This window comes from Macrobrachium nipponense, chromosome 6 (genome assembly GCF_015104395.2).
Source record: "Macrobrachium nipponense isolate FS-2020 chromosome 6, ASM1510439v2, whole genome shotgun sequence".
NCBI classification, from domain to species: Eukaryota; Metazoa; Arthropoda; class Malacostraca; order Decapoda; family Palaemonidae; genus Macrobrachium; species Macrobrachium nipponense.
In genome coordinates, this window is record NC_061108.1 from 130,079,376 (window position 1) to 130,096,088 (window position 16,713).

General features: G+C 33.1%; 1 protein-coding gene across 1 annotated transcript in view; it reads left to right on the plus strand.

The window, feature by feature from the left end:
• LOC135216639 (chondroitin sulfate proteoglycan 4-like) overlaps positions 1-16,713 on the plus strand; it is a 413,166-nt gene that overhangs the window by 110,584 nt on the left and 285,869 nt on the right. Inside the window, 2 exon segments of the mRNA XM_064252023.1 lie at positions 3,924-4,022; positions 10,310-10,342. Coding sequence (XP_064108093.1) covers positions 3,924-4,022; positions 10,310-10,342 — 132 coding nt within the window.

Sequence of the window (16,713 nt, forward strand, 5' to 3'; positions counted from 1 at the left end):
ATGATTACCGAGACATAGTAATCCTATTCGTGAGTAAAACTCCGAGTTGGCAGATTACACCAGCATTTGAAAAGACGTATACGTATATAAATACCTCATTAAGAGCGATGTAATAGGATCTGCGTCGCACCACTCAAAACTGAACAGAGGCCGGGGATGAGTAATTACATATTAATCGCCGTTGCAAAGGAACATTTTGAATGTAATCCCCTTTTAAAAGTAATCCCCATCGAGGGCATCTAATGGTGATCGTTCTTATTCATCAATTATGAAAAATGAAGGTCTGGGAGTGATTAGTTGGTAATTGGTATGATGAGGCAATGAATATATGAAATAGAGTAATCGTTGCTGAAAATAAAATATGATTACTGAGTAATTATTTCTTTTTAATAAAAATATCTGATTGCTGACTAATCTTTGCAGGACATAAGATCTGATTGCTTAGTAATCATGGCTGAGAATAAGATCTGATTATTGAGTAATCATTGCTGAAAATAAGATCTGATTACTGAGAATAAGATCAGATTACTGAGTAATCATTGCTGAGAAAGAGATCTGATTACTGAGTAATCATCGCTGTGAATAAGATTGATTACTGAGTAATCATTGCTGAGAATAAGATCTGGTTACTGAGTAATCATTTGCTGAAAATAAGATCTGATTACTAAGTAATCATTGCTGTGAATAAGATCTGATGACTAATTAATTATTGCTGAAAATAAAATGTGATTACTGAGTAATCTTTGCTAAAATAAAATGTGATTACAGAGTAAGCATTGCTGAAAATAAGATCTGATTACTAAGTAATCATTTTTGAAAACAAAATCTGATTACTGAGTAGTCATTGCTGAAAATGAAATCTGATTATTGAGTAATCAATGCTGAAAATTAGATCTGATTGCTAAGTAATCTGAAAATGAAGTCTGATTACTAAGTAATCACTTCTAAAAATAAAATCTGATTGCTGAGTTATCTTTGCTAAAAAATAAAATGTGATTACTGAGTCATCATTGCTGAAAATAAGATCTGATTACTGAGTAATCAATGCTGAAAAAAATGTGATTACTGAATAATCATTTCTGAAAATAAAATCTGATTACTGGGTAATCATTTTTGAAAATAAAGTCTGATTACTTAGTTATCATTTCTGAAAATAAAGTCTGATTACTGAGTAATCATTTCTGAAAATAAAGTCTGATTACTTAGGAATCATTTCTAAAAATAAAATCGGATTGCTGAGTTATCTTTGCTAAAGATAAAATGTGGTTACTGTGTAATCAATGCTGAAAAAATGTGATTACTGAATAATCATTTCTGAAAATAAAATCTGATTACTGAATAATCATTTCTGAAAATAAAATCTGATTACTGAGTAATCATTTCTGAAAATAAAGTCTGATTACTTAGTAATCATTTCTGAAAATAAAGTCTGATTACTTAGTAATCATTTCTAAAAATAAAATCGGATTGCTGAGTTATCTTTGCTAAAGATAAAATGTGGTTACTGTGTAATCAATGCTGAAAAAAATGTGATTACTGAATAATCATTTCTGAAAGTAAAATCTGATTACTGAATAATCATTTCTGAAAATAAAACCTGATTACTGAGTAATCCTTTCTGAAAATAAAGTCTGATTACTTAGTAATCATTTCTGAAAATAAGGTCTGATTACTGAGTAATCATTTCTGAAAATAAAGTCTGATTACTAAATAATCATTTCTAAAAATAAAATCGGATTGTTGAGTCATCTTTGCTAAAAATAAAATATGATTACTGAGTCGTCATTGCTGAAAATAAGATATGATTACTGAGTAATCATTTCTGAAAACAAAATCTGATTACTGAGTAATTATTGCTGAAAATAAGATCTAATTACTGAGTAAACGTTAAGAAGTATGTGTCTATTTTCGGCGAAATGGAAACGCAGTTGAATTTTCATAATGTTAAGATCTAATTTATGATAAACACTAGGTTTAACGAATGCCAATCATGCATGTGGAATGTACTCCAGTGGCCAATGACGACATACGTTAAAACAAAACAGCAAATGGAATTATGGGTAATGAAATACCGACTGTATTTTGGACTGTGTCAGGAGAACAATATCAGGGCGCATTTTTGCTTCAATTAACAGTGGCCTCAATAAACTCCATTTAGCTTAAGCGATGATTTATGAAAATTCGTAAATTGGTTTTCTGCCATGATGGTGCAATTGCATATTTAAAGCTAACAGAAGCGCTGGCAAATGCTGAGTGTGAAGGACGCCGATTTTTATTTTATTTTATTTTTGTCGTTTTATTCTGAAAATTTTATCAGTCCCTGAAGCTTCAGTTTTAATTAGAGAACGCTTAACGATTTTATTTATAAGTTACGTAACTTAGATAGTCATAGTGTTTTACTAGTAATTTAATTGGTAATTTCTAAGCACCGACGAAAAATGCTTAAAAATAACCAATACTTAAAACTGCAACTGGCTTTAGGAATCTGGTACGATGGGGAGTGGGTCACAACGACGCTTGAGAAGCAAATGAAGGTGAAATGTATTACAAGATAGACATTGACTGAACAGCTCTCTATCTCTAGCTTGATGTATTGATTGCATGCTAGGTATCTGGCGTCATGCATACCAGCTTGCCTGTTCCTGAAGTAACCACGAATAAAGGGTGCCAGGGGAGGGGGGGGGGATAGTGGATGAAGTGTGAGGCCAGTAGTACCACCCTCTCTCTCTCTCTCTCTCTCTCTCTCTCTCTCAGGAAAGCGGTAAAGAGAGAGAGAGATTTAATGATAGGGAAGGCAATTGGACTGACATACACCCGATATTTGTACAGAAATTAGGTTGTGTCGCTTCGTGCGCGGAGAGCTGTGCCCACATGAGGTTTGAGCAGTATTTATAACCCTTTATGCCGTGTATATGCAAATGGTTATTGTTCAATAAAGATTTGAATATGAATTAGCGGTACTCTGATGGGCTGTTTGCACGCCATCTGTTCTTGGGCTCGGCGTCGTCGGCGTATTCATGCAGGACCTTTTGTTTGCTTGCGCATGTTATAAAAGGGTTTTCTTTTTTCAAGACCAAGTGATGTTTAATTATTTTTGTAAGGGGACTTTGTGTTAAACTTCTCGTTAGTCCTTTACAGAGCTTTGATATCTAAACATAAACTGTAGTGTCAGGTCTGTTGATTACTCTGCCTGAATCTCTGTTACTACTTTGGAAACTTTTTGTGCAATAGACACACATTATATATATATATATATATATATATATATATATATATATATTATACCTACTGGTGGATTGAAATATAGATAAATAGTATACTTTCAGTAAATTGTTTTTTTTTTTTCATTCTATTCTTAACAAACGATAAATTTTCAGTTGTGGAATGATTAGTTGGTTTCTTTACCTGAATCTCTCTCACTACTTTGGAAACTTTTTGTGTAATCAAAACACACACGATATATATATATAAATAAATATTATTATTAATATATATATATATATATAGATATATATATATATATATATATAGTATATAGTATATTATATATAGTATATATGTATATATATTATATTATATGCTGGCGGATTGAAATATAGATAAATAGTATACTTTAAGTAAATTGTTATTTTTTACATTCAATTCTTAATAAACGAAATTTTCACTTGTGCAATTATTATCAGTAATGATTTGAATAATCGTTAATCAGCCGTGGCATTACTTAGGGTTAATATCTCGAAAGCTTCACATCATCTTTCTCCAACGGTTTATACACCTATTCATAATATATGTTATTCATTTTCCATAATTTAAATGACATTAAGTATTACTCAAGTTGCATTAATTCAGTATTGAAAATACAGCAGCGATTGGAAAGTGCCAGTGTGGACGTTCTTATCCTTGAAGGTAATAATGTTTACCAGGGGCGTCTTCCCACGCTGGAAAAGCAACATCTGCTGCCGGTTCTTCCAGCACAGAGTGCGAGAACGACTTCCAGCAAAACCTAAAACTGGTGTTAGCCTGTGAGCGGTCTTCGAAGCGCCTTCCAGCAGCTGTTGTCAGTCTTTTATCGGTGTGTCTCTGACGGCCTATGCCTGCGTTCATATTTTTGACAGCTTTTTTTTTTTTTTTTTTTTTTTCTTAGCACAAATTGTTTTCCAACTCTTACCCTTAAGGGTATATTTCTGTTTCTTTTCATTGTTAGGTGCGTCTGGCTTTTGCGTCAAGTTCTGAAGACCTGAGTAGCGTAATTTTTATTTTTGCCCTGTCATTTTATAATGTCAGTATACGCTTAATGGTAAAATGACATAAGAAAAACAGAAGTAAAGGTAATCAACTTTTATATATTTATTTACTTTTTGTATTTTTATTTTTATAGTGATGCCGAGTAGCCTTATTGAGATCACATCGGATTTTTTGACGATCCAAATTCAAGTAAAAATGGAAAAAGTCTTTCATTTTGGAAATTATATTCATGATATTCCTATTCATAGAGCTGTCTTCTACAAAAAAAAAGTCGGCTTAAACGTCTGCAAAAACAAAACCAGAAGAATCCAGCAAAAAAAGCTCATCAACAGCACATTCACACAACCTATGACTCACTATATACTATGTCTCCCTATTCTAAGTGGCATGCCTTTGCTTTAATTGGTCTTGACGCGTATCTTACTTTGTAAGCGTCTCATTTCATCTCCAGTTGATACTCGTCCCCTGAGAGGTGCTTGCGTCTGTCATAATTGCAGAGGAGAACTTTATGAGTTGAGTTGATCATTGGAAAGAATAAGTGTCATGTCTAATAGGGCACTCATTCTTCACCACCTGACAGAAAGGGGTACATGTTTGCGAAGGCTCTCTCTCTCTCTCTCTCTCTCTCTCTCTCTCTCTCTCTCTCTCTCTCTCTCTCTCTCTCTCTCTACTTGACAGACTTAAGAAACATCGCGCGCACGAATTCTTCCAGATTTGATGATAAACACGAATCGTTGTTATACGTTTCTCAACGAACGGAGTTCTGTTATCAAGATGGATTGTTATTGTTCAGGTGACTCCTGGATGGTACGCCATAATATAAGAATTATTTATGGAATATATATAGGATATATATATATATATATATATATATATATATATATATATATAATATATCTATATATATATCATATATAATATATATATATATATATAATATATATATATATAATATATATGTATATGTATGGCATTTCGTATAACAAGTTAATCGACAGTTACTTCAATTGTTTATGATAAAAATTATTTCCTGTACGTACGAGGGAAGTAATGCCTTTTTTTTTTTTTTTTTTTTCTCCTGGACAGTCTTATCGTATCTTAACCGTATCACTGTTTATCACGGTAATGCCTTTCGTGCTGCGCTGATAGCGAGAACATCTCGTCTTCCCCGTTACCGTCAATCATTCAATCATTCAAGAGACGTTTTAGGAGATATCTCCAGTCGATCGTACATACGAGCGAATCTTGCGTATAATATATGGAGGTCCCGAATGGAGTCCGCTTACCGGAGACGCGTAATTGCTGGTTTTATTCTCTTATTTATCGGTCATTTCCACCGTGAAGGGTGTCTTTCGAGATATCCTGGCCCTCCGGAGGAGAAGACCTCCTCGTTAACGACAGGTAATCTTTATAAAAGGCCTTTATGGGGCGAAAGAGGCCTCTTAGGCCTCCCTCTTAATAGGCTTTCTCGGAGATAGAGAGAAAGGGAGTTAGTTCCCCAGTTCCGTTGAGTAGAGGCTTATTTCATCAAAAGAAGGAAAAGTGCGGCGTTAGCCAATGGTGAGTGAAAGTTTATGGGCCATTTGTACTTTCACCGTTATAATACTTCCTGTTCTGTATTGTATAGACCTGTGTTTACCAGCGCTTAGTAAACTAATCCATCTGCGATTCTGTGTGTGTGTGTTTGTTTGTTTGTTTGTTTTTTTTTTTTTGTTTTTTTTTTTTTATAATTCTGCAATTACACAAATTATGTTATGGACATGATTCAATTTATGTTTTATAGTTCAGTACCTGCTAAATGTTACTGCAGGTAAAAAAAATTAATATAATAAAATCACTGATGCAAGATAGGAATAAATATGTTACAGTAATAAGTAAAAAAAAGTTTTGTACAGAATGCATGCAATATACGCGTACTACCGAGAATGACAGTAATGCGATTTACTGCACAATGGCTGGCATAATTAGCAATAAACAAATATTGAAAGCCAATTTGTCGAAGTTTTTCATGTTGCAAAAATATATTCCTAATATTTTGCTGTTTGCGAATATTTTTATGGCAGAATATGGATATTTTTTTTTTTTTTTTTTTGTTTTTTTTTTTTTTTTTTTTTTAACAAAAAGCAAAGAAATGTTTGTTCTCAGGTGACTTCTACCCTTCATTTTGACCTATTTCTTTTGCTTTTGCAATGTTTGAACGTAGTGCGATGAAGCTAAACTTAGAAAGAGTGAACAAAGAGAAATATAATTAAATAAGGCACTTTGCCCTTAAGAAAATATATGGAAATAAAAATGCGTTGTACTGTCGGCCAAAAAACTCGTGGCAGAGTTTCATAATTTTTCGTTCACCTGCCTGACGCACGATTCATGCCTTATTTATCTATTTTTCTTTTCAAAGAAGGAAGAAATCATGTGTAATGACGTTAAAAACTGCCACTGATATCTTTAGAACATTATGTTATGTTATTGTGTAAAACTAATTTCCATATAGCAAAATTGACGTGAACGAAACGAAGTGATAAAAAACGTCCTATCACAACCATAGATATACATTAACAAATAGATAGGAGACACCTATCACTAGTAGTATCGCATAAACATAGTCCTTAAATTATCATTTCAATATTAAGTTCAAGGTAGTTGAATGTTCCATTTGTTAAATTTTACAGAAAACATTGGAATCTCACAAAATGCTATCAAATTTAAAAACAAAAAGAAAAAAATTAACAGCGTGAACCAGGCGACCTCACTCTACTGCTTTTGATATCATGTGCACGGGAATCTAATGTCAATGTGTCATTTATCGGTCTAAGAAACATCCCTCGATGAGCGAGAGAATTATTGCACTGCATTCGGTGCAAGTTCCTGTTGGAGAGATATCAAGAAAGCTTAATAAACCAGAAAGAACTATACATAGATGAATAAAATTGTTTAAAGAACGGCAAAATTTAGAACATGGGCCTAAAGGTGGAACACCTCGAAGCACCACATGAGAGCAAGACAATACAGTAGTGTAAATGTTGCTGAGCAGCATTCATTTGTGAACTTTGAATTCTAGTGCCTCGTCACGACATTGCTTATGACTGGTGTCTGATGAAAACTTTAGATGGAGAGGAAGAGATTTTTAAATCTATACTTTGGTAGTTGTCCAATGAATAAGTCTAATGAATAAGCAAACTTATCTTTGATGGATGAGAGATTCAGTTAGGCTTACTCTTTTAGTTTTGTTTTTTATCGGTGGCCAGTGAATACCACGGATAGGGAGGGAAACGGTTTCAATGATGCATGCATTTTTTTTCTTCAAAAAAAACCTAAAGAATACATTTTATTGGGCGGGAGATACTTTTATTAACATCGGCCTATCGTTCCATCACTCCTATACGCCACCTCGCTCTCTTCTACATCTCAGGCGACTAGATCCGACTTCTCATTACGAACTCCTCGTGAAAGCACCACTAATGATAACGGTTATTTTAAAATTCCCAGCAACGACAACGGACGCCTTAAAATGCATGTTTATAAATTATTTTCTGTTCAAAGAAACTTAATCTTTCATTAAAGCAGTAGGTTTTTCTTGAAAGAAAAAAAAAACCATATGAAATAGACTTAAACGAGAACATCACCTTTCATATTTCTTATCCTTTCAGCTACTTATAATATGCTTATTGTAGTAGGTCTAGTAGGTATGCATGTGTAACTAATTTGAATTAATTTCTATTTAGAAGAAATGAATAGCTACAAAAAAATCAACCTAAGAAAGCTTTAAGGAAAGTAAGCCTTTCTTAATGTATTCGTCAGTTTGACTCCCACAGCTTTCCAAGGTGTCCAAATGAAACAGGATGATATGCAAGGAATTCGTTAAAAAATAAGACTGAATTATATTCGTTTGATTTTTTTATGATTGCTTTTTGACTTTGAGTTAATTATGTTAAGCAATTATGAAAAGGATAAGAAGAAAGGCGAACATGGCTAATAAAACAAGAATAACGGAATAGTCAAATCAAGCAGAAATAATATATATATATATATATATATATATATATATATATATATATATATGTGTGTGTGTGTGTCTGTGTGTGTGTATGTGTGTATATAATATATATTATATATAGTATATCTATATATTATTATATATATATATATATAATATATATAGATATATATATATAATATATATATATTATATATATATATATATATTGTCGACTTTAAATATTCATTAATATTACGTATCCGAGAGAGTATACTGCTGAAAATAGACCTAGGCAAATCATGTGGGAAAAACAGAAGTCCAATTTAGGCCCACTAAATGTGTCATGCAAATTATTTTATTGATCAAAGGACAAAATTAGTTTAACTAAACATCGTTTTCAAAGAATGTTAACGCCTTGATGTATTATTTATCGGCTGTAGGAGACGAAATGACAACACCCCAGTGCAGTACGATATGTTGAGTCAAGACTCGAGAGGCAGCAAAGCCAACTTCAAATCAAAATCTTCGGTATGCTGTCACGAAGTTAGAGTTGAAAATAAAATTAGAAATCGTGGACCCATCAGTATATATTTTCCTTACTTTGCAAAATAATTATCTTTAATACATTGAATAATCTACTCACTTCTAATGTAAATTATTTCAAGTATAGCACCTTTGAAAGGAAATGTTATTTATTGTTAAGTAAATAATCTGGCACCTGCATATGGCAATATTTCCATAACGAACAATGAATTAAGAATCTACGCCAATTCTTCGTTGGCCGTCTGTACATACTAAGGTAATTGTGTTATAGTGGCTTTTCACTTAATTCCGATTATTAGTCTTAAGCGTCATGCAGGAAATAAAATTAACTTCAATAAAATATTTTGATATTGCTGAGAAATTGTATTTTTATGGATAAAACCTAAATGTGTGAAAAATAGCTGATGGCAAGACAGTTGGTCACCATTGTATGTTTTTCTGAACCCCCCCCCCTCCAGAAAAAATAATACACAAATATCTGTGTGTATATATATACACAATAACCCGATTAATTATGTTTCCATGGTACAAAGAAAAGGGGTGTTTTGTGTTGCAACACAACCATCCAAGATCAGAGTGTGAAGTTTTCTTGTTTTGTTTAGTATTCTTCTTTTGTGAAGAGTCTCTCTCTCTCTCTCTCTCTCTCTCTCTCTCTCTCTCTCTCTCTCTACTCTCTCTCTCTCTCTCTATATATATATATATATATATATATATATATATATATATATATATATATACATATATATACATATATATATATATATATATATATATATGTATGTATGTATTTATGTATAGGTAGATAGATAGATAGAAAGATAGATATGATTGTATGTCTGTGACTTTTTTTTTTTTATTAGTTGTATGTGCCTAAAATTTATATGGAGAATTAAAGTCACTTTAGATTTTGAACTTATATATCTGAGAGAAATCCTTCTCGTCCAACTCTCCACTTAATCACTATTCATCTGTGATCGAGAATTTGCTGAGTCATCGTCTCTCGTCGTCACATTATATCGTTCTCATTTCTTCTCCAGTGATTTGTGGACTTGTGCGTTCGTGTGTGCGTTCCTTGGACTTTACCTTTTTCATGGATATCTGCTCAAAAAAACCCTTAGGATTTATTTTGTTTTGTTGAACGATTCATTAAAGTAAAAATCCTCGTGAGCGTAATGTATTTTGAAAGATATAATGTGTTTTTATTTTTCAAGGAACATATAATTTCTTTCGTTCAGTATTTACAAAGCTGTGTCACTATGTTTTTATTTGTGAATTATCTGTAATATTTGTATTTTTGGGAGAATAATGACTTACATAGAAAGTGTACAATGTATTTATTGAATATGAAAAAATTTTCTTTGTGAATTATGTGTAATATGTAAGTTATAGTGGGAATAATGCTTAACGTAAAAAAATTAAAAATTTATTTGTTAATTGTAAAAAAAAAAAAAAAAAAGTTTAAAAAAAAAGCTACGATCATGTAGAATTAAAATTACTGAACATGCACTTACTGTTATGTTGTATATTTTTTTCTTTTATGAATAGATTGTGAATCTTCCCGTGACATCGCAAAAAAACGTGAGTTGAGACTTAATTAAATCCTCATATAATATTAGACCATAACGTCAAAGGGTCGTGGATGGTAATGCCAGTTTGAGTTGCGTATTTAAATACGGACATTGTATGAAATGAGCGCCTCAGTGGCGTAGTCGGTTTGGTCTTAGCCTGCCACCTAGGTGGCCGCGAGTTCAATTCTCGGGGCATTTCATTGAGGGGTCAGAGATGTGGATTTCTTGTGATAGAAGTTCACTCTCGACGTTGTTTGGAAGTCGCGTAAAGCCGTTGGTCCCGTTGCTGAATAACCATACTGGTTCCATGCAACGTAAAAAACAAAATACAAACAAACAAACATTGTATTAAATCTCTTAAATTTTGCAAGTCATAATACGGTGTGGTTTTGGTTATCTTAGGTTTAGCAGTTAAGATAGAAATGTTCAAGACATTATGGTTACATTTTGTTCTTAGTAAACTTTTAGGTCTTATCAGTTCCTCTTGGTTCCTCGGTTATTGTAACTTGTATGTGTGTGTGTGTGTGTGTGTGTGTGTGTGTGGTTAGGGGGTTAGGTGTATCAATACATTTCATATAGCAGAAAATGTTTTCAGTCATTTGTTTTTGAGCGTCCGTCAAATATTTTGGTCATGACTGTCGATACTGTCCGCTGCTGTTTGGACGCTATGGATACCGATCATTCAATCTTACGGCTTTATCATCCGAGCGAGGTGAAACTTTGATTGGAAGGGCAGTATATTTTTACGTGGCAATTTTTCTTTTTAGACTGTAAATTATACGAAGTCTGCCGTGGACCCCATTGAGAAATTACAGCGTTTGTTCCTGAATTAGTTTTTCGTTATTTTATGTCTAGTTTAGTTTTAGTGGCGTTTTGTCGGTTCTACGTTTATATCTTTCTTAACAACTTTAAAAACATTTACAATGATGGAGGAAATGTTTGTTTATATAGACATACCGCCTTCCACATATATATATATATATATATATATATATATATATATATATATATATATATATATATATATATATATATATATATATATATGTATATCTAATAAAAGAGCCTATAAAAACGCCAATATATAGAGAGAAAATACTGTATTTCAGAGAATGCTATCTCTCTCTCTCTCTGCATCTACCTGAAGAGAGAGAGAGACAGCAGTCTCTGAAATATAGTATTTTCTCTCTATATATTTTGGCTTTTTTATGGGCTCCTTTTATTAGATGGAGTTCTGATGTAACAGAACATTTTTACCAGTCTTTATATATATTATATATATATATATATATCATACATACATACATACATACATACATACATACATACATACATACATACATACATACATACGCATTGAGCGGTTTAGGACCTGAACAGCTGATAGATGTCGTATGTTCTAGTTATATATTTGGCCAGGATAAACAAGAGCTCCCGTATTCCGTTTCATGTCACCGTACAGAAATAAACAACAATTTTCGTTTGTAGATAGTCCATAGCATCTCTCGCTGCTGATGTTAACAATGCTCTTTTGGCTGGCAGGAGTCACCTTTGTGCTCATCTGTATGTACCTCTGAATATTTTAATGTCTCTCCTCTCTCATCTCTCTTCTTCTCGTCTCTCTCTTTCTTTCCTCCGCTCTCTTCCTCTTCTCTCTCTCTCTCTCTGCTTAATTTCAAGTTGGGATGCCTAACTGCTTCTGATTAGGAGTGGTGCAGTATTATTTTGCACGGAGGAATCTGATGGTTCATTAAATTATAAAAGAATTAGGTAGGTACTTACAATCAAATACAAATTAATAGAATTTGATAGAAGTTTTTCAGTTTTAAATCAATATTTATATAATTTTATTGTGTGTTTGACCCCTGCGTAAATTAATTTTAATTGTATGTTCCAGTATAAATGTATGCGTTTTGTTTTGTTTTTAAAACCATGCTCATTCATCACACCGCTGAATGACTTCATTGGTCCCAGGTTAAATTTCAAAACATTATGAAATAAACCCTCTGTATTTGATTGCTTGTGATGGATTAGGTAAAAGCGAGAGTGCTTGAATAGATATATCGTTCATGGTGCCAAATATTCCTGAGTGCAATGATGGAGTCAGTGTTTTATCGTCCTCGTGGGACTAGTCAATAAAAAAAAAAAAGTAAGTCTATTCCCTTCATGAATATGATTTCATGTATATAACAATGCTCTTATTTAAATTTACATCAGTAGTCAGATGAAACTCGAGACAGTGTTGGTTGAAAAGAGGCTGACTGTAAGACAATTAATTGAGCCAAGATGATTATTACTGGAAATGAAGAAGGAGTTGGAAACTCATTTTATAAACATGAATCTCTACTTGAGTAAAAATAATCGCTGGATGCTTAAGTAGTAACGCTAAAAGGCAACCAAAAGAAACAAACTCAAGATTAGATCTTGCTTTCTTGAATACAGGAAGAAACGCTTCACTCGCCAGGATCTGTTGATAAGGAAAGAAACGCAAAGAGGAGGAATTTCGTCTTAACAGGAAAACAGTCAGGTGGCGTTCTTAAGGGTTTCAGCTGTCACCATTCGATTAAGTATCATGGTGAAACGGAATATATGTTTGAAAGGTTGATAATAGTGAGGACTTTAAGACTGAAAACGATTACAAAATCTTCTAGAACTATTGAGCTCGCAAATGTTCCTGCACGATTCTCGCAAAAAAAAAAAAAAAAAAAATGGAAAAAAAAAATAAATAAATAAAAATAGAAAAATACTACTAGTTAGATCAAATTTTGCAGATGGATCTGTACAGCACGAATTTGATGAGGCAAGGCACTGGAGAGTGGTTTTTTCACTTTTCTTTAACAAGAAGAAAAGTTGTATTTTTAGAAAGCCTTTACGTGTTTTCTTTGTTTTTTTATTTTTTTTTATTTTGACCTGTATTTTTTATACATGTATTTTGTGAAACAAATGCTTATTCAGCCCGAATTCTTGCTCTAACTCAAAATTCCAGTTTTAGATTTCGAATTGCCAAAAAGCGAAGTTAAAAATTCTAAAGTATTGTTTTTTTGTTATTGCTCTTTTAGCGTTGACTCCTTTTTCAGTTTCATGTTTCACCTTTTTATCTTCCTTTCCCGTTTGAAGTTGTCTTTTATATCCAATTTTCCTTTATTATTTTACTGTGCCTCATCTTCTTTCATTGTGTACGTCATCTTTATACCCGTTTGATTAGATTCAATTTTCTTGATAATTTTCTTCATATTAATTTAATTTTTATCCCATTTTACTTCCTTTTATTATATCCCATTTTCTTTATATGAATTTCATTTTATCCCATTCTCCTTCTTTTTATTATATCCCATTTTCCTTCCTTTTATTATATCTCATTTTCCTTCCTTTTATTATATCCCAGTTTCCTTCTTTTATTATATCCCATTTTCCTTCCTTTATTATATATCCCATTTTCCTTCCTTTTATTATATCCCATTTTCCTTCCTTTTATTATATCCATTTTTTTTTTTTTTCCCCCTTTTCCTTATTATTTATATCCCGTTTTCCTTCCTTTTATTATATCCCATTTTCCTTCCTCATTATATCTAATTTTCCTTCCTTTTATTATATCCAATTTTCCTTCCTTTTTTACATCCCTATTTCCTTCATTTTATTACATCCCTATTTCCTTCATTTTATTATATCCCATGTTCCTTTTTTTTTTGTATCCCATTCTCTTTCATTGTACGCCATCTTTATAGAGGCGTTTGATTAGATTTTCATCTCCTCCCATTTTCTTTATCCGTTTTCTTTATGCGGATTTCGTTTTATCCTTTTACGTCGTAAACTCTTCTTCTTCTTCCCTTTGATTACTTAATGGGAGGGTATTCAACACCTCTCGGGGCGTCGAAAACGCAACTCGGCATCGCTAATTCTATCGCTTGCAGGCGTCAATTTAACTATCGCTTAAAAAGGCTCGAAAGCAAATAATAATCTTCCCCTGGCACTTAATTACTGTGTCCGGAGGAGGATTGAAAAGAAAAGAAAAAAGAAGAAGAAAGAAAAATAATTGTGCTTAAAAGAGTTCCTCAGATAAAAGCGACCTTTTTAACCCCGGGTCAGCTCTCGTGTGAGCCAGAGAGTCTGGGAAAGATTGCTGCGCGCTGAGAGAGAGAGAGAGAGAGAGAGAATACACTTTTTTTTATAAGTATTCTGTCGTAATTGGGGTATTAGAGTCTCTCTCTTAAGTTTTGAATTGGGGGAACTTAGTCTCTCTCTCTCTCTCTCTCTCTCTCGTAAGTTTTAAATTTGGGAACATTGAAAGTCTCTTGCTCTTTCTCTCACCAGTTATAAATTTGGAAACATTGATAGTCTCCCTCTCTTGCAAGTTTTAAGTTTAGGAACATTGATAGTCATTCTCTCTCTCTCTCTCTCTCTCTCTCTTTCTCTCTCTCTCTCTCTCTCTCTCTCTCTCAAACAAATCTTATCTAGAAATGTACCCACAGTGCCCATACGCAGGTGTATACTAAGAAGGAGACCCTTTCATTTGGAGTAAAAAGTCTTAAAAGAAAACCAGTGCGACGCCAAAGACAAGAGTCCGAAAGACGGTCGATGAACAAACAGGACAGTCCTAGAGTTACAAGGAGTTACAAGGGGTTACAAGGATTAGGGTGTCTCAAAGACTTTAGTTAGTCCATCCGAGGATTATAAAGGTTCCTCCCCAATTTCGTCCCGGTCCGTGCCACTCACTTCCCTTGTGGGGCGTCCGTTTGCATCCTTATCCCCCCCCCCCCCCCCTCCCACCCCCACAACACGACTCCTAGAACGGGTTCTCTCTATCTCTCTCTCTCTCTCTCCTCTCTCTCTCTCTCTCTCTCTTTTGAAGCCCCCTTTAACGCAGGATTGTCTGGTCGTCATATTTTAGGCTGGCAGATGACAACGACCTAGTCATGAGAGAGAGAGAGAGAGAGAGAGAGGAGAGAGAGAGAGAGAGAGAGAGAGAGGTCAGCACTCTGGGAGGAGTTTTTAAGAAAGGAGGGTGCCATATGGCGTCTTGAAAGTCACGCTGGGGCATTAGTGAAAGAAGGGCCGGTCACAAATTTCACAAGAAAAAGAAAGAGATCTGAAAAGGTAGATCTCCTGGACTTTAAAAAAAAAAAAAAAAAAAAAAAAAAACCTTTTTGAAAAGAACTCTCAAAAAGAAAAAGGCAAAAAAAAAATCGTTCTCCTGAAAGGAACTTTTGAAACTGAGTTTTTTGGCGATTTCTAAAGGAAAAGAAGAAAAAAAAATTTTTTTGGATGGAAAAGAACTTAAAAAAAAAAAAAATCGTTCTCCTGAAAGGAACTTTCGAAAGTGAGATTTTTGTGCGATCTTAAACACAAACAAAACAAAAAATTAAATTTTGAAGAACTCTTTAAAAAAAATAGTTCTCCTGAAAGGAGCTTTCGAAAGAGATTTTTGTGCTATCTGAAAAACAAACAAACAAACAAAACAAAAACAAAAAAAGAAATTTTGAAAAGGACTCTTAAAAGAAAAAATAGTTATCCTGAAAGGAACTTTCGAAATGAGTTTTTTGTGTAATGTGCATCTTGTTGATGTTTTTTTGTTTTGTTTTCCCTTTCCACTTTACGCCATTCGCTTCATGATATTTTCTTGACAGCGAGAAATTACCTGCAATAAGCATTGACCTTTGACCCTGGAAAATGTAGTCCTCAATTTATATCACAAAGGCATCTTTTTTCTCCATGTCCTTTGGCGACCAGAGGTATTATATTTCTTCTCCTTCTTCTTCTTCTTGAGACGCCACGTTCCCTCGCTGAAGGATCTCGAGATGTCTGGTAAGTAACCCAAGTGACTCGTTTCTTTCTTGGGTACGTGTTCGAGTGTGACCTCAGTTCTGTTGTGACCTGTGTGTGGTTATTTGTGAAGACTTTCGACCGTAATGTTTGAGGTTCCACTATTATTATTATTATTTTATTATTATTATTATTATTATTATTATTATTATTATTATATTCCTATTTGAGGTCAAAGTGTTGTTTGCTTTTTGGAGGTCCACGACAGCGTTTGTGAAATTACAAAAAAGAAAAAAAATTTCTTTGGTTCCATTATTATTATTATTATTATTATTATTATTATTATTATTATTATTATTATTATTATTATTATTATTATTATTATTATTATATCCCTAAGTTTGAGGTCAATGTATTATTGGTTTTTGGGGGATTCATGACAGCGTTTGTGAAGTTAAAATTTTTTTTCTTGTTTTTAACTGTTATTGTTGTTATTCTGTTCTCTTTATACCCCCATAGGATCAATAGACAGCCACTATAGACATAAACTAATAGAGTTCATATAATAACAGTTGGTTAAAATGGGTATGATGTGGTATATTTCCCTACATAAGCCTGACT